Here is a 27244-nt window from a genome sequence, read left to right as displayed (position 1 = left end):
AGGCTGTCTCAGCGAAAAGCAGAGAAAGAAGCTCAGCAAAGCTGGTTCCAGTCCTGGTTGGATCAATCTCCATGGCTAACCACCCTGGTGTCTACCCTAATTGGACCAGTTGTGTTGATTTTACTTGTGTTAATCTTTGGACTCAATTTTATATTATCCATTTTTAAGACTAATACACCTTATATTTTAGCAAATTAATTATTCATAAAGAGAGGGGATATGTTGTAGTTTAAGGGCTTGCGATCTGAAGATTTCGGGATGTTACGGAAAGCTAGTAGACCTTTCTCTGTTAGGATAGTAAAACCTCTTGCAATTAGCCAATAGCACCTAGGTGTGACGTATGTAGATGGGAGTAACACAGTGAACCTAGGCTATAAAATGTTAAGTTTCCCTGCAATAAATCGCCATATTTGCCATCCATCACACTGATGTTGCGGAGTATGGACCGAGCGGCTAAGAGTGGCCGCCGTGCTGGAGTTGATCGGGGTGCTTTTCTTGCTTGAAACCCAACACTACAATACATAAATAACATCATTGTGTGGAGAAACACAGCAGCAGAAGTGTTTAAGAAATGAGAGAAAATCATCCAGATCCTTCTAGAAACTGGTTTTGCCATCAAGAAAAGCAAAGTTAAGAGACCAGCTCGTGAGATTCAGTTCCTAGGAGTAAAGTAGCAAGATAGACGGCGTCAGATTCCTACCGATGTCATCAACAAGATCACAGCAATGTCTCCACCAACTAATAAGAAGGAAACACAAGCTTTCTTAAGTGCCATAAGGTTTTAGAGAATGCATATTCCTGAATAGAGTCAGATCGTGAGCCCTCTTTACCTGGCCACTTGGAAGAAGAATAATTTCCACTGGGGTCCTGAGCAACAACAAGCCTTTCCTCAGATCAAGCAAGAGATTGCTCATGCAGGAACTCTTAGCCCAATCAGGACAGGACCAGATGTGAAGAACATGCTCTACTCTGCAGCTGGGAGCCATGGACTGTCCTGGAGCCTTTGGCAGAAGGTGTCTGGTGAGACTCGAGGCCGACCATTAGGATTTTGGAGTCGAAGCTGCAGAGGGTCTGAAGCCAATTACACCGCAACAGAAAAAGAAATTTTAGCAGCCTATGAAAGAGTCCAAGCTGCCTCAAAAGTGATTGACACTGAAGCACAACTCCTCCTGACACCCGGACTACCGGTGCTAAGATAGATGTTCAAAGGAAAAGTTCCCTCCACCCATTATGCCACCAGTGCCACATGGAGCAAGTGGATTGCTCTTATCACGCAGCGCGCCCGTATTAGTAAACTGAATCTCCCTGAGATTTTAGAAATAATTACAAACTGACCTGAAGGTGAAAATTTTGGTCTCACAGATAAAGAACAAGAAGTGACAAGGGCTGAAGAAGCTCCACCATATAACCAGCTGCCAGCAGAAGAAACATGCTACGTTCTTTTCACTGATAGTTCCTGTCGCATCGTAAAAATAAACCGAAAGTGAAAAGCAGCCGTATAGAGCCCCACACGACAGGTCACAGAAGCCACTAAAAGAAAAGGTAGATCAAGTCAACTTGCAGAACTCAAAGCTGTTCAACTGGCTTTAGATATTACTGAAAAAGAGAGGTAGCCAAAGCTCTACCTCTACACAAATTCATGGATAGTGGCCAATGCTCTGTGAAGATGGTTAGAGAGGTGGAAAGAGGCTAATTTGCAGCGTAGAAGAAAACCAATTTGAGCAGCTAAAGAGTAGAAAAATATTACTACCAGGGTAGGGAGACTACCAATAAAAGTCCGCCATGTAGATGCCCATGTCCCCAAGAGTAGATCTAATGAAGAACACCAAAATAATAAGCAAGTAGATCAAGCTGCAAAGATAGAAGTGTCAAAAATAGATTTAAATTGAGAACATAAGAGAGAGTTGTTCCTAGCCCAATGGGCTCATGATGCCTCAAGTCATCAGGGTAGAGATGCCACCTATAAGTGGGCACAAGACCTTAGAGTAAATTTAACCATGAACAGCATTTCTCAAGTTATTCATGACTGTGAGACATGTGCTGCGATCAAGCGAGCCAAGTAGTTAAAGCCCCTCTGTTATAGTCAGTGGTAGTCCAAATACAAGCATGGAGAAGCCTGGCAGATTGACTACATCACACTTCCCCCACCCCGCCAAAGCAAGCGGTACATGCTCACAGTAGTAGAAGCCACCACAAGATAGTTAGAAACCTACCCTGTGCCTCATGCTACAACCCGTAACACCATCCTGAGACTTGAAAAGCAGGACCTTTGGAGGCATGGCACCCCTGAGAAGATTGAGTCAGACAATGAGACTCATTTCAAAAACAGCCTTATAAACAGCTGAGCTAAAGAACATGGAATTGAGTGAGTGTACCATATCCCTTATCATGCACCAGCAGCCAAGAAAGTGGAGAAGTACAATGGACTGTTAAAAACCACCTTAAAAGCACTGAGTAGAGGATCTTGTAAAAACTGGGAGCAACATCTAACAAAAGCCACCTAATTAGTCAACACCAAAAGTTCCACCAACTGAGCAGGTCCTGCCCAGTCTGAGTCTATGCATGTAGTAGACAAAGTCCCAGTGATACATGTCAAAGGTCTGCTAAGGAAGACGGTTTGGGTCAATTCTACCTCGAGCACAAACAAACCTATTTGTGGGGTTGTCTTTGCTCAAGGACCAGGTTGTACATAGTGAATAATGCAGAGAGATAAAACAACACGATGTGTACCTCAACAAGACCTGATCATTAGGTAAAAATTTACTGCCATTGTCTGTACATTAAACCTCGCAGACATGAAACAGAAAGAAATGTGTAAGTGTTGAAGGCATGAGCAAGTTAAAGATGATGTTTTGAGTGAGTAAAATGAGGGAGTGGGGAATCCTGCAGCTCTCCAGCGTGAAAGTCTAGATTCAGTAGCTTAGTGTGTGGAGTGACAGGAGCATAATGGATATATTGCTTGTATTTTTTGAGTAGAACGAAAGAGAAGTTTTTATGTATGTAAATGTGTGCAGAGTTAGAATGTTAGTTTTAGCAGTAAGTCGACGATATGAAGATAAGGGGCGGAATGTCCTAGGCTGATTATGATGTTAAATTGTATCCCCATTCATCCACCTAACCCAGACACCGGTTTTGTATTCTTAAAATTTCATCTAAGAGTAAAAGTGAGTGGAAAAGAAGCACCGAGTCTGTTATCAGAGACTGTACTTGCCCCCCCCGCATCGGGAGTTTCGACTACAGCACAGACAAGCAACAAGAGACAGATCGCCTTGGCTTTCTAACTAGCCGGAGCAGAGAGGTCTTCCTGGACTGTTTTCTTTCCCTTTTTTCTGAAATGAATCGAACCTGCTCTGGACTGGGGACTCGGGGGAGCACCGGGAGCTTGCACCCGTGAACTACCGGGAGCCCAGCCTGGGCAGCGGCATTTTCCAGCCCCAGAGGGACTGATAACAGAGCGAACACCCACAGGAAAGAGACCCTCTGAAGTTTGTCATCTCTTCGAATGGTGAGAAGTTTTGTAATTTGATATCATTCATTTTTGTGCTGGGTAGTGCTGTGCCTGTGAAATAAACAGGTTTTTTCCATTTCTCTCAGAGAAATCTCTTTCCGAACCGGTTGGGGGGTGGGGGAAAAGGGCCACGTGAGTTTTCTTCCCGGGGGGAGCCCCACTGGAGGTTTTCTCCCAAATTTGCCCTAAACCAGAACAAATACACCAGGGCGATTTAGTTTACCAATATGGGCGTGCTGCATGATAAGAGCAATCCACTTGCTCCATGTGGCACTGGTGGCATGATGGGTGGAGGGAATGTTTGCTTTGAATATCCATCCTAGCACCAGTAATCGGGGTGCCAGGAGTTGTGCTTCATTGCCAATCACCTCAGAGGCAGCTTGGACTCCTTCATAGGCCGCTAGAATTTTTTTTTCTGTTGGGGTATAATTGGCTTCAGACCCTCTGCAGCTTCGACTCCAAAATCCTAATGGTTGGCCTCGAGTCTCACCAGACACCTTCTGCCAAAGGCTCCAGGACAGACCATGGCTCCTGGCTGCAGAGTAGAGCACGTTCTTTACATCTGGTCCCATCCTGACTGGGCCAAGATCATCCGCATGAGTGATCTCTTGCTTGGTCTGGGCAAAGGCTTGTTGTTGCTCAGGACCCCAGTGGAAATTATTCTTCTTCCAAGTGACCAGGTAAAGAGGGCTCACGATCTGACTCTATTCAGGAATATGCATTCTCTAAAACCTTATGGCACTTAAGAAAGCTTGTGTTTCCTTCTTATTAGTTGGTGGAGACATTGCTGTGATCTTGTTGATGACATTGGTAGGAATCTGACGCCGTCCATCTTGCCACTTGACCCCCAGGAAGTGAATCTCACAAGCTGGTCGCTTAACTTTGCTCTTCTTGATGGCAAAACCAGCTTCCAGGAGGATCTGGGTGATTTTCTCTCCTTTCTCAAACACCTCTGCTGCTGTGTTCCCACACACAATGATGTCATCTATGTACTGTAGATGTTCTGGAGCCTCACCCTTTCCAGGGCAGCCTGGATCAGTCCGTGGCAGATGGTAGGGCTGTGCTTCCACCCCTGGGGCAGTCGGTTTCAGGTGTACTGCACTCCGCTCCACGTGAAGGCAAACTGAGGCCTGCAGTCTGCAGCCAGGGGAATAGAGAAAAATGAATTGGCAATATCAATAGTGGCATACCAGTTTGCTGCCTTGGACTCCAGCTCGTACTGGAGCTCCAGCATGTCTGGCACGGCAGCACTCAGCGGTGGAGTCACTTCATTCAATGCACGATAGTCTACAGTCAATCTCCATTCTCCTTCAGATTTATGCACAGGCCAAATGGGACTGTTGAAGGGTGAGTGGGTTGCTGACCACCCCTTGGCTCTCCAGCTCTCGGATCATCTTATGGATGGGAATCATGGCATCTCAAATTGTTTTATACTGTCAGCGGTGCACCATCAAGGTGGCAATTGGTACTTACTGTTCTTTCACCTTCAGGAGTTCTACTGTAGATGGATTCTCAGACAGTCCAGGCAAGGTGTTCAGTTGCTGGACACCCTCTGTCTCTACAGCTGCTATCCCAAATGCCCACCTGAGTCCTTTTGGGTCCTTGAAATACCCACTTCGGAGGTAGTCTATGCCCAAAATGCATGGGGCCTCTGGGCTTGTCACAATGGGGTGTTTCTTCCACTCACTTCCAGTCAGGCTCACATCTGCTTCCACCAAGGTAAAATCCTGCGATCCCCCTGTCATGCCAACAACAGAAACAGATTCTGCCCTCACATGTCTTGATGGGGTTAATGTGCACTGTGCACCGGTATCAATCAAAACCTTATATTCTTGTGGTTCAGAAGTGCCGGGCCAAAGAATCCACACAGTCCAAAAGACACGATTACCCTAGCCTCTACCTGGCTAGAGGCAGGGCCCCTCTAAGCCTGGCTATCATTCTTTCTTTGGGTATATGTCTTGGAGGTTCCTTCAAGGGGATCAGACATGTCATCATCATCATACCTGGCAGTTCGGCTACGGGCAACTGGAGCTGCTTCCCTTTTGGTGGAACTTCCTTTCTGACTCTTGTTTTCCTTCAATTCATGCACCCATTGTGCCAGAGCTGCAGTAGATTTCTCATCCCATCTCATGTTTTCTCCGCAATCACGCAGGAAGAACCACAGCTCAGCTCATACCTTCTCTCCCAATCTGAGGAACATCTGTGTTGAGTACCAGGACCTCTTACCTGTACTGCTGAGATTTGGAGAAGGTTCTCTTTAATCTCCTCTCTAAGTTTCTCGTGATTCTCCTCTATCTTATCTTCTAATTTCTGCTGACGTGTTTCCACAGCTGTGATTCTTGCATGTGTGGGGCCATGCACGGCATCTGCATATACTCGGAGCTTCTTTGTCATATCCAGCACAGTCTCATCCTGGTCATCTTGCTTCATCATTGTGGCAGTGTGCCTCAGGGATGACAAAGAGTTAACATTGTCCCACCCCAAACCCCTTGTGAAGAGTGGGCCAGGTGTTCTGATTGGGTTTGAGTCCCTGGCGGGGTTCTCCCTTGGTGTGCTTCTACTGGTCCCTGACCCTAAACTCCACCCTCTAAGGTGTAAACTTTTGGGAGTTCTGTCCTTCAAAAACCCCTGCTGTGCCTCTGTTCGGAGCTCTCTGTTCTGGACCTGAGTTTGTTCTCATGCTGAATAAATGGTTTCATGAACAGGAGCCCATCTCGGTTGGTGTTTCATGCTGGTCCCCAGAATCCTGCTGCTTCTCTGGACTTGATCCTGGAGTTGCGGACTGCAACACATGGTGGAGAATGCGGGCATCCAGCGAAGCAAGAGAACAGCAGGACCCGGCTCCATGGACACCTCGTAAGTCCCCGGCTGATGGCTTGAGAGCCGGCGACACCCCCGCCTAAGAAAGGAGGACTCGAGAGTACCTGGCAGGAAGGCTGGGTTGGGAGTGCCTCGGAGGCACGGGGAAGAAAAGGGCTTACGGAGGTTGGGGAGCCAAGACCAGATGCTGGGACAAACACCTTACATCACCCAACGAGACGTATTATGGACAATATTAACATTATGGACGATTATGGACAGTATGGCTCTTCCGGTGGACTGTTTTTGTCTTCTGTGAAGGTCTTTTTTTTTTTTTTTTTTGGTGCATACCTCCCTGTACCTTCCCCTTTCCTCTGTTCCTAAGGGCAGGACAAAGGGTGAAAAAAGCCAAGATGGCTCGGGGCTGCTGCCTTCTCCCCGTCACCCTGGTGTCTTTCTGCCATCCCATCCCCTGTTTTCCTGAAGGCAGGCAAGGAACGGAGAACATCCAAAGTGATGCGGGTCTGCTGCCATCTGCCCGCCATTCTGTGTTCTCCTTCACCCCCTGTCTTTCCGTATTCCCTGTTCCCGGGCCGGGAAAGTCCGTCCCGGATTGCTCCCCCCCCTCCCAAGATGGCGTTGGCCAAGCGGCTTGGGATCCCTTGTTTCCCACCTTGCTCCTTCTTTTCCGGTCCCAAACTTTCCCTTCCCCCAGTAACTCCTGCTTCAGTCCCACCCCTTTGTTTGGCTGCTCCACCCCTGGGGGCTGTGCCTTTTCCATCGTGGGCAACACCCCCTCCAGGGAAATTGAAACTGTAACCTGATCTCCCAAAGCCAGTGTTTCACCGAGAACATCTAAAAGGGCGACGCCCACATGGGAGCCGGAGCCGAAACTGGAGATCGAAGAACTGCCCCTCATGAGAGGAGATCTAAGAGCTGCACCCTTCCTAAAAGAGAATCCTAAACTGGAAGAGACTGAACTAAAAAACCATTATGTTTGTATTAAGTACCATCACTGTTTCATTTGCCTGGCGTGGTCTGAGATTTAAGTGTTTGTTTTTAATTTTGGTGTTTCATGCTGGTCCCCAGAATCCTGCTGCTTCTCTGGATGAGATCCTGGAGTTGCGGACTGCAACACATCATTGCTAAAGCAGATGCATATTCTTGTGGCCCAAGTCGTACCAATTTTCACCACATCACGGATGTACATGGCACCAAGTCTGGATTCTTAGTTGGTATGTCATCTGAAAAGACAATTCCTGCTACTGCCATTTCTCTCAGGCGTTAGATCCCTTGTTCGATGGTTTTCCACTGTTTGCTGCATGTAGAGATCATTTACACACAGATATCTTTGGGCTACACTTTCCAGGACCCGTGGCAAGAGACTGTGAGGGCTAGCCCCCCTCATCATCCCCTGGTCAATAACCGGATTGTGTGACAGGGATCCCAGCTGCCTTGCTTCAGTGCCATCCAGAACTGTAGCCTCACCTGCAGCGTCCCACAGATGGACTAACCAACTAATTATAGATTCATCTGGTCGTCGAGTGTAGTCCTTCCTTAAGCCACAAAGGTCTTTCAGGGAAAAGGACTCAATATTAGCTTCTGATTTTGTGCCAGTTGCTTTGACTCTTGATTTTATGTCAGGAGGCGTTGAGGGTCCTTCTCCTGCATCATCATCATCATCCACCGGTCTATCGGTTTTGTCTGTGCACTTTCCGCTTCTCATGCTAGTAGCAACAGCCATTGGTTGAGGCTTGCTGTCTGGTTTAGCTACCAGCTTTGTAACTGGGAGGTTGGCTGCAGCCTGAGTAATTGGGGTAACTGTTGATTTATCTCTCTGTCCCCTTTCCCCTGTTTGCTGCCCTACAGTATCTAGCAATGTACGATAAGCATATGCTAGGGCCCAGCTTACTGCAATGATCTTTTTTTCCTTGGAATCATCCTGACACTTCTCTTTCAGCTATTTCCCCACCTCAGCTGGGTTCTGAATTTGTTAGTGTGGAAAGTCCCAAACTATAGGGTCAGAAAATTGCTTCAGAATTTGGCCCATATCCTCCCATTATCCACACCACTCAGGATTTTGCACGCCTGGTTCAGGGGACTCATCAGTCCCTCTAGAAATCTCAGCCCTCATTCTAGAGAAGCTGAAGACTGTATAGAGGAAACTTGCCAGATTAAATGCCAGAAAGATGGTCTCTTTAACATTCAGGGGGAACTGAACATTCTCAAATAGTGATGTAACAGATTCAGAAGAGAAGAAGGAAAGGAAAGGCTGAAAAGCCTCGTTCCCTGCTCCTCCTCTAACAAACTGGATGCATAACCATAACCATGAACCCTTTATACCTGGAACAGACTCCAGCACCTGAATAAACTTCTTAGAAATCATTATCACTAGGCCCAGCCCAATAGTTATCCTAATCTATTCCCCTCTACTGTAAAACCATGTGTTAGGGGCAATACCGGTGTTATTTCTGGATAAGAAAATAAACCGAGGGACCATAAAGGTATTAAAACCTCAAAAAAGCCTAGTGACCAGAACCACATGAAGGCTTGTACCCCAAAAGACATTACTAATTCAAACAGCATGGCTGGATGGCTAGGGACTGCTTTATCTTATCCCAATACAGAGTAATTGCCACTTTGGTACAATCAGTACAGGGTTTTTTCCACTCTCTCATGCCCTACGCTGAGCGCCAGTAAATGTATTTGTCTTGGTTTAGGACAAATTTGGGAGAAAACGTCCAATGCCCGCCCCCCCCCCCAGGAAGCAAACCCACGTGGCCTTTTTCTCCCACCCCCCAACCGGTTCGGGAAGAGATTTCTCTGAGAGAAGTGGAAAAAAACTGTTTATTTCACAGGCACAGCACCACCCAGCACAAGAATGAACAATATCAAATTACAAAACCTCTCGCTGCTCTGAAGACATGAAAAATTCAGAGGGTGTCTTTCCTGTGGGTGTTCGCTCTGTTATCAATCCCTCTGGTGATGGAAAATGCCACTTCCCAGACTAGGCACCTGGTAATCCACACGTGCAAGGTCCCAGTGCTCCCCCGAGTCTCCAGTCCAGAGCAGGTTTAAACCGTTCCAAGAAAAGGGAAAGAAAAACAGTCCAGGAAGACCTCTCTGCTTTGGCTGGCTGGAAAGCCAAGGCGATCTCTCTCTTGTTGTCTGTCTGTGCTGTAGTCAAAACCCCGTCCCAGGATGTGGGGGGAGCAAGTACAGTCTCTGATAACAGACTTGGTGTTTCTTCTTCACTCACTTTTACTCTTAGATGAAGTTTTTAGGGTACAAAACTTATTTCTGGGCTAGGTGGACGAATGGGGATACAATTTAACATCACAATCACTCCAGGACACCTTCCACAAAAATTCACCTGAAAAGTAGGTGGTTAGACCCAATCCTTTAAATAGGTAGTGGTATAGAACCCACATACCTATTTATGCATACATTCATGAAAATGAAAACTAAGTTGCATTTTCACACAACTTTACAGATGCATTGCAGGAAAACATAAAGCAATACAAAAAAAAAAGTTCCCAACAAAAATAATAATTGTAAATCCTTTATAAATCTGAGACAGGACATAGGAGGAGGGGGTAAAGCTCTTCAAACAAGACTAAATCCAGTGCAGTGTTTTTCCCCTTCATAAAGTGAAACAAGTTGTTCTAAAAATAATGCTTCTTTGGTTTTCTGGCAGTAAGTGTCTTGAAGGATTAGCCTAAAATCATCAACCAGTGTTCACCTTTCCCAGTTGATATCACCATAGAAGCCTGTGTTTATCTACAAAGCCCAGGGGATAATTTATAAGCTGAGGTGAGATCCTGCATTCACAGACAATTGTTCCACACTGCCATCCACACTCCTGAACTAGTTTTCTCCCATCCACCTCCTGGTCCCCTGAAATACAGACAGGACCCTTCCAGGGGCATAACAAGTGAGCTTAACAGCCTCTGGAGCAAGTATTTTCCCAATGGTTTATGCTGATACAGCAAGAAAGAGTTACTAAGATGGTCAATGCATCGCTAGATATCAAAAATTAAATTTCAGAAAGTAACCAAATGCAAAGAAGAATTTATCACTGTCCCAGAAAATATAAAAGAGAATGAGAAATGTTTTCCTAAAAAAAAAATATTTCCTACTTTAAAGTATTGCCATCGATAAGTTTTAGGTCCATGTAGTGGTTTAGATTTGCCAAATTCGTTTCCCGGCCAATGCACCAAATAAATGTCGTGGGTTTAAAGCAGTAACTAAAAAAAATTACTAGAAAACTTACTTATTTCTTGCTGTGAGATATGGATTAGAACAAGAGCAAAACAGGCTTAAAACTTTGGAACTTTGGTGTTTAAAACAGTCCCAATTCCTGCTACAGTCTTTTCATCAGCCTTTGTAGAGAAACAGAAGTCTTCTTCTGCTAATCTATGGAGTTTCTCACAAGAAAGATATTTCTCTTATAGCTTTCTATTTTTCTGATGCCAGCTGCCTGGAAATCCTGTCATCAGTTCACTCCTCCCATTTCACATCACTCTGAGGTGTGTATGGGTCAATGAGTCTAGGGATGTCATTTTTAAGGATGAGTTATTCAAAGGCAAAAGTTCTCTTCATCTGTCTCTGTGAGCTTCTCTGGAAACAGAAATTTTCTCATTGCCTCTCAAGGCCTCAAATCTTCAACTATTACTTCGCCTCACTCTGTTCCAGCACCTCACTGTATCACAATTACTCCACCTTTTGCTCAAAATCCACACTTTGAACACTCTATTCCTCCCAATATACTCTGTTATGAATTAAAGGAGTTTTTTTCAGAACACTATTGTCCATCTCCATAGCTTTAACAGAAAAATATTTCAGCTTATTAAAGCATCTCCTTATTCTCTCATCCCCATCTAAAACTTAATTCTTTTCTTCACTGTCTTTGATGGTTTTATGATGTCTTCTTCATGTTGATTGTTTCTTTCTCTCTGTCTCTCTGGGAAAAAGGAGTAATCTGTACGTTTTATCTAGGTAGTAAAAGAATTAAAGTCTTGGAAAAGCTGCAAGTGTTCATGGTGTCAGGTTTCAGTTCAGCAGCAGAAACTACAAACCAAGCCAGGCCGGCCAGCTTAGTTTCTCTCCCCCCCCCCGCGGCCTTGTCTGGCCTGGAGGTGGGGGGAGGAGGCCGAGACAGAGCCTTGTTACCTCTTCAGAAGCCAGAAACCAAAGAGAGCAAGAGAACTCTGGCTTTACATCTTAAGGTGGTGTTCACAAGTTGATCTCACTTTTCAATGGTCAAAACTGCTGTCAATTCTTAGAAATGACCGATAATTGGTCAGGAGAAAAGACTCCCATCAGCCACCAGCAGCTTCAACTTCCTTAGCTCCCAAAGCTATCTTAAAGGTAAAGTCACCCTATGACAGTCCACTTCCCGGAGTTTGAGACAGTGCGTTGTAAAACCTCTCTGCAATCAAGATAGTGCTATTTCATTTCTGATCTCTACTACAAGCAGTTTGATGCTGCTGTAGGCCTGTTGTAAATAAAAAATTATTCAACCAAAGTACAGATCAAAAAATTAAGATTTGTAAAAGTGTTAATTTTTAAATTAATTTTCTCCTGATGTGTTAGAACCTCAACATGAGAAAATTAAGCTTGCATTTTAGACAATGCAAGCTATTCCTTAAAGAAAAGTAATATGAATTCTTGTCTTAATGGCCAGTTGATAGTATAGATCATGACAATGAACTTTTTATGTTGAAAATACTGATTTAAAAAACCATCAATGAATGACTTGATCCTACAAAACATTTATAAGTGTGACTAATGTTTCTCAGAACAGAGTCAACTGCAGGAGAGATAGATAGATAGATAGATAGATAGATAGATAGATAGACAGATCTGTTCTTAGATCTCAGACATTAACAAAAAAAGGCTCAGAGACATTATTATTAAATAGGGTTGATGAACATGCATGTTGAAAATGAAAAATATTTTTTTTTCCTGAGAGTTCATCTCTTTTCCCATCACTAAATTATTGGTAATTCCTGGAGCTTTGTGGACACTGTTTGAATCTGCTTCAGGTCTATACCTGGTCACAGGTCGTTGACAAGATATATTAGAGAGCAAAGTTATTTGATATTTCAGATCAACTGCTTCACTCTATCACATTTAACACTGGATGGCCCAATATTTAGAAAATCTTTCATTAGCTACAAAGCCAGAGGGCAATAATAATTGAAAATTTTGACAGGGACAAACTTGGCTAGTCTGAATAAGTGAAAAATGGTAGGAGGTAGGAAAAGACCACCAGCTGGCTGTCATTCAGAGCACAGTCCACCTCACTTGCAGTTACTGAACCCTAGAAGTGGTCCCACCAAGGTGTATAACCATAAATCCATCATGCAGTGGGTGAGCAACTGGCTCATGGATCAGGCACAAAGAGTTATAGTGACTGGGGTGACATCAGGCTGGCAACCTGTCCCCAATGGGATTCTGCAGGGTTCCATCCTCAGGCCTGTGTTCTGCGACATCTTCATAAATGACTTGGACACAAGACTGGAAGGGATACTGAGCAAGTTTGTGGATGATACAAAACTGGGAGGAGCTGTTGACTCTCTCAAAAGCAGGGAGGCCTTGGAGAGAGACTTTGACAAATTAGAGGACTGGGCAATCACCAACCATATGAAGTTCAACAAGGGAAAATGTTGGATTCTGCACCTGGGATGGGGAAACTCTGGATGTACATACAGACTGTTGAATGAGATGCTGGAAAGCAGTGCTGCAGAAAGGAACCTAGGGGTCCTGGTCAATGGAAAATTGAATTTGAGTCAGCAGTGCCCTGGCAGCCAGGAGGGCCAACAGTGTCCTGGGGTGCATCAGGCACAGCATCGCCAGTCAATCAACGGAAGGGATTGTTCTGCTCTTTTCTGTGCTGCTCTTCTATGCACTGGTGTGGCCTCACCCTGAATATTGTGTGCAGTTTGGGGCACCACAATATAAGAAAGATATAAAGCTATTAGAGAGTGTCCAAAGGAGGGCAAGGAAGATGGTAACAGGCCTGGAGGGGAAGCCATACAAGGAGCAGCTGAGGTCACTTGGTCTATACAGCCTGGAGAAGGGGAGACTGAGGGGAGACCTCATTGCAGTTACAACTTCCTCATGAGGGGAAGAGGAGGGGCAGGCATTGATCTCTGTGGTGACCAGTGACAGAACCCAAGGGAATAGCCTGAAGTTGTGTCAGGGCAGGTTTAGGTTGGGTATTAGAAAAAGGCTCTTCACCCAGAGGGTGACTGGGCACTGGAACAGGCTCCCCAGGGAAGTGATCATAGCCCCAAGCCTGACAGAGTTTAAGAAGCATCTGGACAATACTCTCGGGCACATAGTGTGAGTCTTGGGGTGTCCTGTGCAGGGCCAGGAGTTGGACTCAATGATCCTTGTGGATCCCTTCCAAATCAGCATTGTTATAGATGGGTAATATGATGACTGGCTCTCACAATTAAGGGATGAATATTGTGTGTATGTTAAGAGAAGTTTTATTGATGTATGGTTATGTATTGTGGTTTGTTGTTTGGACGTCATCTGTTCTCCCCATAGTCCCCTTCTCCCCCCCTTGCCCCGCCCAGCCCTTATTGTTACCACTGGACAGTCGTAGTTGTCGGAGTCATGTGCAGGGAGGGCATGTACATATGCCCCTTGCAATGGAGCAATTTGGAATAGGGAGGGCTTGTTGCTAGGGAGGCGTGACATGACAACACCTGACCTCCAATCAAGTTGCAAGAAAGTCTTCACCAATGGATGGAGAAGAAGAGTTGACTGACAGGCTTTAGGAGGGGCCAGGGTTGGCTGATACAACACCAGGGGTATAAAAGGCAGAGCAGCCATTTTGTAGACAAGCATGTGGCAGTTGGTCACGCAGTCCCAGTGCACTGCCCTTTTTCCTTATTCAGTCCTTTGTTGTATTTGTTAAGGTTTAATAAACCTTTGAAAATTTTAAAAGTGAGGGATTGTTTCTCATAGCATATTCTGTGAGTCTACGATCCTTTGATTTTTAGAATAAGGGGTCATTCATTCCAAGTAATGAATATTGAAACCTGGCCATCAGTTTGTCAACAAGTTTTTGCATGTCTTTCCTGAGGAATCTCAATAAAGAATGTCCTTGTGATGGTGTCACTTCAGAACAAAAGCATGCAATGAATTACATGTTTCTCTGTAACTACCACCCATCCAGACAGCTACAGTATGAGTCCAAAAACTGTATGCATTTAGCTAGCAAGGAAATGCAATATTGTTTGAGAGGCAGTGCCTGGATTGGGTTTTTATAAAGAAAAAGAATTCATGAATAAATAGAACCATGTGGAAATAAGCCAGCCTGTGGCATTAACAGCTCCTAGTGCAATTAATCTCTGATCTTGCTTGAGGGTTTTTCCTATAAATAACAAATACAAAAACAATAATGCTGTACCATTGTCAGCCATGCCAAGGACTCTGTTTGTGTCCAGGAACCCTGATATGCAACAGCATAGTTCAAACAGATGTCAACACATTCTTATTTTTCAGTCATTTAAGGTACATATTGACTGACCTGATCTGAGTCTTTCATATGAGCATTTTTCTCTTTTCTGCAACCACAACTCATAAGCAGTTTTGCATCTTCTATGACTTTTCCCTTTAAGTCATAAAGCAAGAAAAACATCAGCACAATCTGAATCACTGAAGACTAAGAGGTTTGTATTTATAAGCAGAAGCAGGGGAAGAAAAGACATTAAGGAAGCCTGTGGACTCATCCTTCATTTCTGGGAGGTACCCTTTCACAGAGGAGTATCTCCCAAGCTGCCAAGATTTCCACAAAGGCCACTATCATGGCATCAGGGATGTCACATAGACAGGGGCAGAAGGAAAGTGAAGTGTGTAAAAAACACAGTGGGAATATGGGCAAGCAAAGCTGAAAAGGAATAGGTTATTTTAACCTATTGTTTTGATACACATTCATGAAGTAGAGTCTATCATGGTCAGAGAGCATAATTACCAAATTTAAATGACTTAAGGCAAAGCCCATACACTAGCTTTTTTTTTTCATCCTGTCCTGGGGTGCCTGTGATGTTAAATTGTATCCCCATTCATCTGCCTAGCCCAGAAATAGGTTTTGTAACTTTAAAACTTCATCTGAGAGTAAAAGTGAGTAGAGAAGAAGCACCGAGTCTGTTATCAGAGACTGTACTTGCTCCCCCCACATCCTGGGACGGGGTTTTGACTACAGCACAGACAGACAACAAGAGAGAGATCACCTTGGCTTTCCAGCTAGCCAAAGCAGAGAGGTCTTCTTGGACTGTTTTTCTTTCCCTTTTCTTGGAACAGTTTAAACCTGCTCTGGACTGGGGACTTGGGGGAGCACTGGGACCTTGCACGTGTGGACTACCGGGGGCCTAGTCTGGGCAATGGCATTTTCCATCGCCAGAGGGATTGATAACAGAGTGAACACCCACAGGAAGGAGACCCTCTGAATGTCACATGTTCAGAGTGGCGAGAGGTTTTGTAATTTAATATTGTTCATTCTTGTGCTGGGTAGTGCTGTGCCTGTGAAATAAACAGTTTTTTTCCACTTCTCTCAGAGAAATCTCTTCCCGAACCAGTTGGGGGGGAAGGTGGAGGGGGGGAACGTGGGTTTGCTTCCTGGAGGGAGCCCCATTGGAGGTTTTCTCATGAATATGCCCTAAACCAGGACACATCCCTACCAAATTAGTGCTTACTTAGTTCTAGCGTGGCTAGATTAGGCAAAATAAACTTTACAGGTATGAATTGCTGTCCTGGGGTGATTTCATGATGCTGGTATCCCCATCTTCTGTCTCTTTGCTCAGAAATGGGTCTTGTAGCTTTAACCTAGGCCCAGAGAGAGAGAGAGAGGGAGAGAGAGAAGGGAGAGAGCAGTAGAATTTTTTGGTGGCTGTATTCAAAACATAGAGATAGCCAGTGCTATAGGAGTTCTTGGACTTTGTAGACAGAGAGAGACAGGAAATTATGGGGTGTAATTTAAAGGATGAGCTGTTCTAGAATAGAAGAGAAGGGTCTTTTCTTCTATATTTGGGAGCAAAAGTTCTCTTCTATCCCTGGGGTAAGGGTTCTCTTCTTTGTTCAAGCTTCTCAATAGATCACAGTTACTTCAGTATCTACTTGCTTCAGCATTGGTACTTTTGCTCATGGACTGCGGTTTGAACGCTACATCCCACCATGCATTTCATGAATTACAGGGATAATCGTTTGATGGATTCTCACCATGGCCTTATACAAGAATTCTCAGTCCTGAAGCTGGGGCATCTTCTCATTCTCCTCCCTCTGGGCTTTGGCTGTTCCTTCTTCACTGACCTTTGTGTCTCCATGTTGTTTTCCTTATGTGTTTTCATCCTTTCTCTTTTCTCTGACTCGGGAGAGGATTGATGTTTGTAGATTTCATCTGTTCTGAGGAATCTTACAGTGCTGAAAGAGTTAATTTTGCTCGGGTTCTGCATCAAGGAGTTGTCTTTCACTGTTTGTCATGTGCTTTCTGCCAGGCAGCAGCCGGAGCTACTCTCGGTGTCGGATTCTGGTGGCCGTGCTGGGGCGGGGGCCTGCACCAGGCCCCCAGAGGCAGCAGGAGCAATCAAAATCTCAGTGGCCCTGCGCCGTGGCCTGGCTCAGCCCGGCGGTGCAGCAGGGCCCAGCCCAGCCTGGCCAACAGCCAAGCAGAGCTGGCCTAGGCCGACAACTGCGGGCAGGGCTCAGCAACAGCAAAATTTCAGCATGTCTTGGTTTTGCAAGACAGGTGTCTGCTAAGGAAGGCAGGAGCCTCCCGTGGAATGAGAATGTAGACCCCCTCCTTCCAAATTATTATAATTCTGAAATAAAGGGGCTCTCAGGCAGAGATCTAGGGATAGGAATAACAGTTCTTTACTAGTATGTATAACGAGGCAAACAAACAACAATAACTACAGCGTTAGCAAGAAAACAGGACCAGGGACCCTGTGACAGCTTTCTTGGCCGAGACCGGAAGGGATGGAGGAGAGGCTTTGCTTCACAAACCCCCTCAGGCGGGCAGTCCCGGTGCTCCTGCAGGGCTCCGAGGAACACTTAGCTGGAACAGCAGGGATGAGCTGAGATCCTGGGCCGGTGGATGAGGTGGATCAGTAGTTCCGTGGTGGTGGCTGGCACTGCCACACGTCCTGGCAGGACAGGGGGTGCGAGGCCCACCAACGAAGAAGGAAGAAGGAGAAAAAGCATCCGCTCCGTCTGGGTGATGGCGAAAATTCCCTTCTCCCCACAGCAACAGCTCTGCGCTCCCAAAGTGTCCTTCTCCGAAGCTGAAGAAGCCCGCCAAACTGTCCCCGCCTTTCCCTTTTTCTGCCCCCTTCCCCCCCTGGGCCCGACTGAACTCTTTGTGTTCTTCAAGTATCCACCAAGTACCCGCAGTTAGGTTTTCCCTGCAACTAATGGGTAAAAATTCCACAGGTAACTAAAAGAACTAAAAGAAGGACACCTAACCCCCAACACAGCAGTTCATGGCTTGGTCCAGGCTTACCTTTTTATCTCCAGCATCCCGGCAGCCAGACCGGCTTTACTGGGAAGGGGAGGGGAAAAGGATTTCACTCTTGCAGAAAAGCAGGAAGTAAAAGAGACCTTTTCACATTTTTTTCCTCTGTTAAATATGATTTATACATGTGTGTCCAGCTTCTCTAATTGGTTCTGTCAGGCACTTCATGGTTGATGGATTTTTCCCTTAACTAAAACCAAGCTATGTCAAACCACGACACTTGCCCTCATTAGGACAATGGGTCTATATCATCCCTGGCAAGTCCTTGCCAGTAATTCAACAGCCCACCCTCACCCAACACTGCTGGCACAGACCCTGCAATGTCTATGTCTAAAAATGACAATATAGTATTGGCTTTCACATTTAAGTATTGGCTTTTGCATATTATTATTAATCACAAAGATTTTGATATGATACAATTTATATTTCCTTTTGACTGCTTTTTAGTATAGTATAATCTCTCAGTTTATGTATGGACTGTGTAGCTTATATAAATAGTAGTGTGATAAATATATCTCAGGCCATAGCATAATATTGAAATAGGGACTATGTGATGTTAAAATGTTTTTATTCATGTAACTAACCCAGAGAATGGTGTAACATAATTAGGTGGTTCCTCACATTTGTGGACTATCTGGTCTGAATGATAACAGTGACAAAAACCAGAACCCAATTTACTGACTCTTCGTTATTAAGGAGTGTAAAAACAACAGGATGAAACTATGAGAAGAAATAAAATATATTGACTTAATCTGAAGGATGGCATGCAGACAAGTCAAAGGCTAAAACCAAGCAAAAGAACTCCTGGAACACCTAAACTCACAGGAATGTTTGAATATGTATAAACTCTTATGACTATGCGTGTACCTCCTGTAATGTAACAGTATATAGAAAACATTGTTTTAAGCTAACAGTGTGGTTTTTTGGCCAATCACCAAAACACCCCAGCACTGGATATTGTCCCTTTTATCCCTTATTAAACTTTAAAAAAATTCAGAGTGAGCGTTGTTTCTCACATCTATAACATGCTGGGGCCGATGTAGATTTACAAAGAAACACAGTCCACTTAGTCTCCGTTTGCCTACAACCAACAGTTTGGGAAATGAGCTGAGCTCAAACACCTTCACTTTGTTGACAACCCATCAGACTGACTGAGCATGACCTGAGCAGTAAAGCCCCTCATGTTAATGTGGAACTTTTCTGGGAGTTATTTCAGTCACTTCGGTTCTTCACCAAAGTATTTGTTGCTTATCAAAATTGGTGAACTTGATAAATCACCATGGCAGAAAGGGGCTGGAACTACAGGTTTGGCTAAAATCACCAGTGCACTTACTCATTTCTTGCTGTGAGATATGGATTAGGAGATGGGCAAAACAGGCTTAAAACTTAAAAGGTATGAAGAAAACTTTATTAACAGGACTAAAAGAATAAGAAGTATCAGAATAAAACCTTTAGAACCCTCTTCCTCCCCCTGCCTGACTTCTTTTCTTTCCCAACTGGCAATGTATAGACAAAACCTGAAATTTTAAATCAGTTTCCAAATCTACAATAGTCTTTCATCAGTTCTTGTAGGGAGAGGAGCTTTCTCTTGCCATGCCATGGAGACTTCTCCATGAGAAACCATTTTCTCATGGCTTTTCATTTCCACAAATAGCAGCTGCCTGGGAAAAAATCTGCAATTGTTAAACTCCTCCCATTTTCACAGCACTCCTACAGCTGTATTTTGGGCCATGTCAAATTATGGGGTATTTTAATACTGTTCAAAAGTGAAGGTTCTCTTTATCTATCTCTGCGATCACCTTTATCTCTGGGAACAGACAACTTCTTCTCTCCCTGGGGGCAAAGGGTCTTCATCACTCTCTCTCTGTTCAAGCTTCTCATAGGATCACAGTCTCCTCAGCATCTATTTCACTTCATCATGGATACCTCTGCTTACATCTACAGTTTGAACACTTCATCCCCCCATACTCTCTCATAAATTAAAGGGGATATTTCAGTGTATCATTGTCCATCTCCATGGCCCTACCAAAAGAACTTTTAGCCCCATTAGGGCATCTCCTCATTCTCCTTCCATCTGAGGCTTGACTCCTTTACTGACCTTGGTGTCTTCATGTTGTCTTTCTGCGTGTCATCACTCTTTTTCTCTCCCTTGAGAGAGGAACAAGGTCTGCAGGTCTCATCTGTGTAGTGAAAGGGTTAATATCTTGCCCAAGCCTGCAGATGGTCATGTGATCTCTGCTGGGGGCAGTGGCCAGAGCTGTTTATGCTGGATGATTTTCGGTGGCTGTGCTGGCTGGGGGAGGGCAGCTAGGATCTCAGCAGCCAGGCTAGGACTCAGAGGCAGCATGCTGCAGGCCAATGGCTTCCCCTCCCCCTGCCCGGCAGTTTCTGGCAAAACCCAGGGGTGGCAGAATTTCAGCTGAGCCAGGGGCACGCCTGGCCCAGCGGCGCCACTGGAAAGGGCTCAGCAGGCTCCCTGGGAAGGGCTTGGCCCCCCGGGAAGGGGCCCTGGCCACCCGGCCGGACCAGGACCCGGTGGGCTTCCCGGAAGAGGCCAGCGCTGAAGCAGAACCCTGGTCTGGCCCCGCCAGGCCACGCAGGCTAAATAGGGACCAGCCCCAAGTTACCTGTTCAAGGCCGTGTCCTGGGGTGACTTTATGATACTGGTATCCCCAATCGTCTGGTTTATGTTATATATTAAGTTCTGCACCTTTAAGACTGGCTCTGAGAGCAAGAGAGGGGGAAGAAGAAGCCGCAGTTTGTGTTAAAGAAAATATAACTCCCACACATCTCGCTCCTGGACGGTGTTGTCTGCAGCACAGACAGACAGCGGGACAGAACTTCTCCCTGGCTTTTAGTTAGTTTTAGCTAGCTGAGGCAGAGGAATTCCCCGGACCTTTGTTTTTTTCCTTTTTCTTGGATCTGTGCAAGCCTGCTCTGGACTGAACACCCAGCCAAACCCCGGGAGCTCACGCCTGTGGCCCACCGGGGCCTGGGCCTCGGCACTTTCCAGCGCCGGAGGGACTGATAAGAAACTGAGCGAGCCGAGCTACACCACATAAAAAGGACTTTTCTTCCTAGATTTGCCATCCCATCGAACAGCAAGAGGTTTTATTATTTAATATTATTCAATTTTCTGTTAAATAAACAGCTTTTTCCACTTCTCTCCAAGGAAATTTTTTCCCTTTCCCGGACCGGTTAGTGGGGAGGGGCATTTCCCTGGGGAAATCCCCATTTAGAGTTTTCCTCCCTAATTTGCCCTAAACTAAGACATATACAGCTTTTGGTGCCCAACGTGGGGCGAGAGAAAGTGGAAAAACCTCTACTGATTGTTGGTTGTATTTTTGGTTGTATTTATTCTGTGTTAAAATAAAGCAGTCAGTAGCCATGTTGTTTGGATACATAATATCTCTCGGGGTGGAAGCCTTCATGTCGATCTGGTCCCTAGAATTTTTTGAAGTTTTAATACTTGTCTTTTCCCTCTTTCACAATAGAGGGGCATAGATTAAAATGGTTATTGTGCTGGGCTTAGTGATAATTATTTGTAGGAAGTTTATAGAACTACTGAAGTTTCTGTCAGGTATGTTTGGCTTATGGTTTCTTCGCCCGACCCTGCCTCCCAGTCCCAGTAGCACATTTTGGGAGTTTATTGGTAATTGTACCCAGTTTGTTAGAGGAAGAGCAGGGGATGAGGCTTTTCAGCCTTTTCTTTCCTTCTTCTCCTTTGAATCTGTTATGTCCCTCTTTGAGAATATCCAGTTTCCCCTGAGTGTTAAGGATACCACTTTCCTGGTCACTTTCCTGGTAGTTCAGCTGTTAAGCTTCCTCTATACGGCCTGTAACTTCTCTAGAGTGAGGGCTGAGATATCCAGAGGAGCCAATGAAACCCCTGTCCCAGAAGTAGGCTCAGGTGTAAAAAATCCTGAGTAGAGTAGAGAATGGGAGAGAATTGGCCGAACTCTGGAGGAATTTTCTGATTCCCCAGCCTGGGAATTTTCACGTGAACAAATTCAGAACCCAGATGAAGTAGGAAAATATCTGGAAGAGAATTGCTGTGATGATTCTAAGAAGAAAAATTTCATTGCAATAAGCTAGGCCCTAGTGTATGCTTATCGCACGGTGCTAGATACTGTAGGGCAGGCAGATAAATCAGCAGCTACCCCAGTCACTCAGGCTGCAGCCAAGCCAGCAGCCAAACCAGACAGTGAGCCTAAGCCAGCAGCCAAACCAGACAGTGAGCCTAAGCCAGCAGCCAAACCAGACAGTGAACCTAAGCCAGTGTCTGTTGCTCCTACCACGAGAGGTATGAAATTCAAAACCAAAACCGATCGGCCAGTAAATAATGATAATGGCGATGCGGGAGAAGGACCCTCAAGACCAGCAACTGATCAAAAATCAGAAGGCGCTGGTGAACCTTTCTCCCTGAAAGACCTTCGTGGCCTGAGAAAAGATTACACTCGACGACCTGATGAATCTATAATTAGTTAGTTAGTCCGTCTGTGGGATGCTGCAGGTGAAGCTACAGTTCTGAATGGCACTGAAGCGAGGCATCTGAGATCCCTGTCACATGATCCGGTTATCGATCAAGAAGTGATGAGGGGGGCTGACCCTTACAGTCTCTGGGAACGGGTCCTAAGAAGTGTGGCACAAAGATATCTGTGTGCAGACGATCTCTATATACAGCAAACTCGTTGAAAAACCATAGAACAAGAGATTCAGCGCTTGAGAGAAATAGCAATAGTAGAGATTGTCTTCGTGGGTGACTTAGGTACTAGAAATCCAGATTTGGTGCCATGTACATCTGTAATGTGGCGAAAACTTGTTCGACTTGGGCCACAAGAATACGCTTCTGCTTTAGCAACAATGAAGCGGGATGACCGAGAAGAGACTGTGCTGGATATGGCGAAGAAACTTCGAACATATGCAGATACCGTGCATGGCCCCATGCAGGCAACAATTGCAGCTGTGGAAACACGTATGCAAAACTTCCAAGACAAAATGGAAGAGAATTTCAAGAAACTCAAAGAAGATCTTCTTCCAGTCTCGGCAGTACAGTCCAAGAGCCCCGGGACTCAACGCAGAAATTCCCCAGATAAAGAGAAAAAGCTACGAGCTGAGCTATAGTTTTTCCTACGTGACTGTGGAGAAAACATAAAAAGATGAGATGGAAAATCTACTGGTGCTCTGGCACAACAGGTGCGTGAATTAAAAGACAGCAAGACTCAGGGGGGATACTCCACCAAAAAGAAAGCCGCTCCAGTAGCCTGTAGTCAAACTGACAAGTATGATGATGACATGTCTAATTCTCTTGAAGAAACCTCCAAGACATATACCCAAGGAAAGAAGGATAACCAGGCTTAGAGGGGCCCTGCCTCTAGCCAGGTAGAGGCTAGGGAAAACCGTGTCTTTTAGACTGTGTAGATTCGTTGGCCTGGCACATCAAAACCACGAAAATATGAGGCCTTGGTTGACACTGGTGCCTAGTGCACCCTAATCCCATCAAAATATGTAGGGGCAGAATCTGTTTCTATTGCTGGTGTGACAGGAGGATCACAGAACTTTACTTTAGTGGAAGCTGATGTGAGCCTGACTAGAAATGAGTAGAAGAAACACCCCATTGTGACTGGCCCAGAAGCCCCGTGCATTTTGAGCATAGACTACCTCCGAAGTGGGTATTTTAAGGACCCAAAGGGGCTTAGGTGGGCATTTGAGATAGCAGCTGTAGAGACAGAGGGTGTCCAGCAACTGAACACCTTGCCTAGACTGTCAGAGAACCCATCTGCAGTAGGACTCCTGAAAGTGGAAGAACAGCGAGTACCAATTACCACCTCGACGGTGCACCGCCGGCAGTATAGAACAACTCGAGATGCTGTGATCCCCATCCACAAGATGATCCGAGAACTGGAGAGCCAAGGGGTGGTCAGCAAAACCCACTCACCCTTCAACAGCCCCATCTGGCCTGTGCGTAAATCTGAAAGAAAATGGAGATTGACTGTGGACTATCGTGCATTGAATGAAGTGACTCCACCGCTGAGCGCTGCCGTGCCGGACATGCTAGAGCTCCAGTACGAGCTAGAGTCCAAGGCAGCGAAGTGGTATGCCACTATTGACATTGCCAATGCATTTTTCTCCATTCCCCTGGCAGCAGAATGTAGGCCTCAGTTTGCTTTCACGTGGAGGGGAGTGCAGTACACCTAGAACCGACTGCCCCAGGGGTGGAAGCACAGCCCCACCATCTGCCATGGACTGATCCAGGCTGCCCTGGAAAAAAGTGAGGCTCCAGAACATCTGCAGTACATTGATGACATCATTGTTTAGAGAAAGACGGCTGAAAAGGTCTTTAAGAAAAGAGAGAAAATCATCCAGGTTCTCCTGAAAGCCGGTTTTGCCATCAAGAAAAACAAAGTTTAGAGACCAGCTCGTGAGATTCAGTTTCTGGGGGTAAAGTGGCAAGATGGACGGCGTCAGATCCCTACTGATGTCATCAACAAGATCACAGCAATGTCTCCACAAGCCAACAAGAAGGAAATGCAAGCTTTCCTAGGTGCCATAGGTTTTTGGAGGATGCACATTCCTGAGTACAGTCAGATTGTGAGCCCTCTTTACCTGGTCACCCGCAAAAAGAACACTTTCCACTGGGGCCCTGAACAACAACAAGCCTTTGCTCAGATCAAGCAAGAGATCGCTCATGCAGTAGCCCTTGGCCCAGTCAGGACAGGACCAGATGTGAAGAACGTGCTCTACTCTGCAGCCGGGAGCCATGGTCTGTCCTGGAGCCTGTGGCAGAAAGTGCCTAAGGAGACTCGAAGCCAACCACTGAGATTCTAGAGCCGAAGCTACAGAAGGTCCAAAGCCAATTACACTCCCACAGAGAAGGAAATCTTAGCTGCCTATGAAAGAGTTCAAGCTGCCTCAAAAGTGATTGGCACAGAAGCACAACTCCTCCTGGCACCCCGACTGCCAGTGCTGGAGTGGATGTTTAAAAGAAAGGTTCCCTCTACCCACCACGCCACCGACGCTACATGGAGCAAGTGGATCGCCCTCATCACGCAGCGCGCCCGTATTAGAAACCCAAATCGCCCTGGGATTTTGGAGATAATTACAAACTGGCCTGAAAGTGAAAACTTTGATCTCACTGATGAAGAGGAGCAGAAACAAATGACACGGGCTGAAGAAGCTCCACCATATAACCAGCTTCCAGCAGAAGAAACACGCTACGCTCTGTTCACTGATAGTTCCTGTCGCATCGTAGGGATGAACCAGAAGTGAAAAGCAGCCGTATGGAGCCCCACACGACAAGTCGCAGAGGCCACTGAAGGAAAAGGTGGATCAAGCCAACTTGCTGAACTCAAAGCTGTTCAACTGGCCCTGGACATTGCTGAAAGAGAGAAGTGGCCAAAACTCTATCTCTACACTGATTCATAGATAGTAGCCAATGCTTTGTGGAAATGGCTAGAAAGGTGGAAAAGAGCCAACTGGCAACGCAGAAGAAAGCCAATCTGAGCTGCTGATGAGTAAAAAGACATCGCCACCAGGGTAGAGAAACTGTCTGTGAGAGTCCGTCATGTAAATGCCCATGTCCCCAAGAGTAAGGCTAATGAAGAGCACCGAAACAATGAGCAGGTAGATCAGGCTGCAAAGATAAAAGTGTCAAAGATAGACTTAGATTAACAACACAAGGGAGAGTTGTTCCTAGCTCGATGGGCCCATGATGCCTCAGGCCATCAAAGTAGAGATGCCACCTATAAGTGAGCACGAGACCGAGAAGTAGATTTAACCATAGACAGTATTTCCCAGGTTATCCATGACTGTGAGACATGTACCATGATCAAGCAGGCCAAGCGGTTAAAACCCCTCTGGTACGGTGGGCGGTGGTCCAGATACAAGTATGGGGAAGCCTAGCAAATTAACTACATCACACTGCCCCAAACCCGCCAAAGAAAGCGGTACGTGCTCACGATGGTAGAAGCCACCACTGGATGGTTAGAAACCTACCCTGTGCCTCATGCTACAGCCCGGAACACCATCCTGGGACTTGAGAAGCAGGTCCTTTGGAGGCATGGCACCCCTGAGAAGATTAAGTCAGACAATGAGACTCATTTCAAGAATAACCTTATAAACAGCTGGGCTAAGGAACATGGCATTGAGTAAGTGTACCATATCCCCTACCATGCACCTGCTGCAGGGAAAGTGGAAAAGTACAATGGACTGTTAAAGACTACCTTGAAAGCATTGAGTGGAGGATCTTTCAAAAATTGGAAGCAGCATCTAGCAAAGGCCACCTGGATAGTTAACACCCGAAGTTCCACCAACCGAGCAGGCCCAGCCCAATCCAAGGCCCTGTATATAGTAGACAGAGACAAAGTCCCAGCAGTACATCTCAGAGGTTTGTTAAGAAAGACAGTTTAAATCAATTCTACTTCGAGTACAAACAAACCCATTCGTAGAGTTGTTTTTGCTCAGGGACCGGGTTGCACATAGTAGATAATGCGGAAAGATGGAACAACACAATGTGTACCTCAAGGAGATCTAATAGTTAAGTGAAGATCGTGAATTAATTCCCTTGTCTGTATAATGTATGTGTTGTAGAGTTAAAATATATATATATATTAATTTTGATAATAAGTTGACGATATGGGGATAAGGGGTGGAATGTCCTGGGGTGACTTTATGATACTGGTATCCCCAATCGTCTGGTTTATGTTATATATTAAGTTCTGCACCTTTAAGACTGGCTCTGAAAGCAAGAGAGGAGGAAGAAGAAGCCGCAGTTTGTGTTAAAGAAAATATAACTCCCACACATCTCGCTCCTGGACGGTGTTGTCTGCAGCACAGACAGACAGCGGGACAGAACTTCTCCCTGGCTTTTAGTTAGTTTTAGCTAGCTGAGGCAGAGAAATTCCCCAGACCTTTGTTTTTTTCCTTTTTCTTGGATCTGTGCAAGCCTGCTCTGGACTGAACACCCAGCCAAACCCCGGGAGCTCACGCCTGTGGCCCACCGGGGCCTGGGCCTCGGCACTTTCCAGCGCCGGAGGGACTGATAAGAAACTGAGCGAGCCGAGCTACACCACATAAAAAAGACTTTTCTTCCTAGATTTGCCATCCCATCGAACAGCAAGAAGTTTTATTATTTAATATTATTCAATTTTCTGTTAAATAAACAGCTTTTTCCACTTCTCTCCAAAGAAATTTTTTCCCTTTCCCGAACCGGTTAGTGGAGAGGGGCATTTCCCTGGGGAAATCCCCATTTAGAGTTTTCCTCCCTAATTTGCCCTAAACTAAGACAGGCCGGAAGCCAAGAGAGAGCTTTCCAGGGCTTGTCTGTTTTTAAAATGTATATCTCACAGAGGCGGACCCAACTTCTAAATGGTTTAATGTTGTAGTCTAGGGCATTGCGCCGCAGAAGAATT

The 27244-nt window shown here is 45.5% G+C and overlaps 1 protein-coding gene across 1 annotated transcript in view; it reads right to left on the bottom strand.

Moving 5' to 3' along the window:
* LOC131591629 (SET-binding protein-like) overlaps window positions 1-27244 on the bottom strand; it is a 510094-nt gene that overhangs the window by 381794 nt on the left and 101056 nt on the right. Inside the window, exon 3 of the mRNA XM_058862520.1 lies at window positions 14856-14939. Coding sequence (XP_058718503.1) covers window positions 14856-14939 — 84 coding nt within the window. The remainder of the gene's footprint in view (window positions 1-14855; window positions 14940-27244) is intronic.

Source organism: Poecile atricapillus, chromosome W (genome assembly GCF_030490865.1).
Source record: "Poecile atricapillus isolate bPoeAtr1 chromosome W, bPoeAtr1.hap1, whole genome shotgun sequence".
NCBI classification, from domain to species: Eukaryota; Metazoa; Chordata; class Aves; order Passeriformes; family Paridae; genus Poecile; species Poecile atricapillus.
The sequence above is the reverse complement of the archived record's forward strand: the minus strand, read 5'-3'. Positions and strand labels throughout refer to the sequence as shown.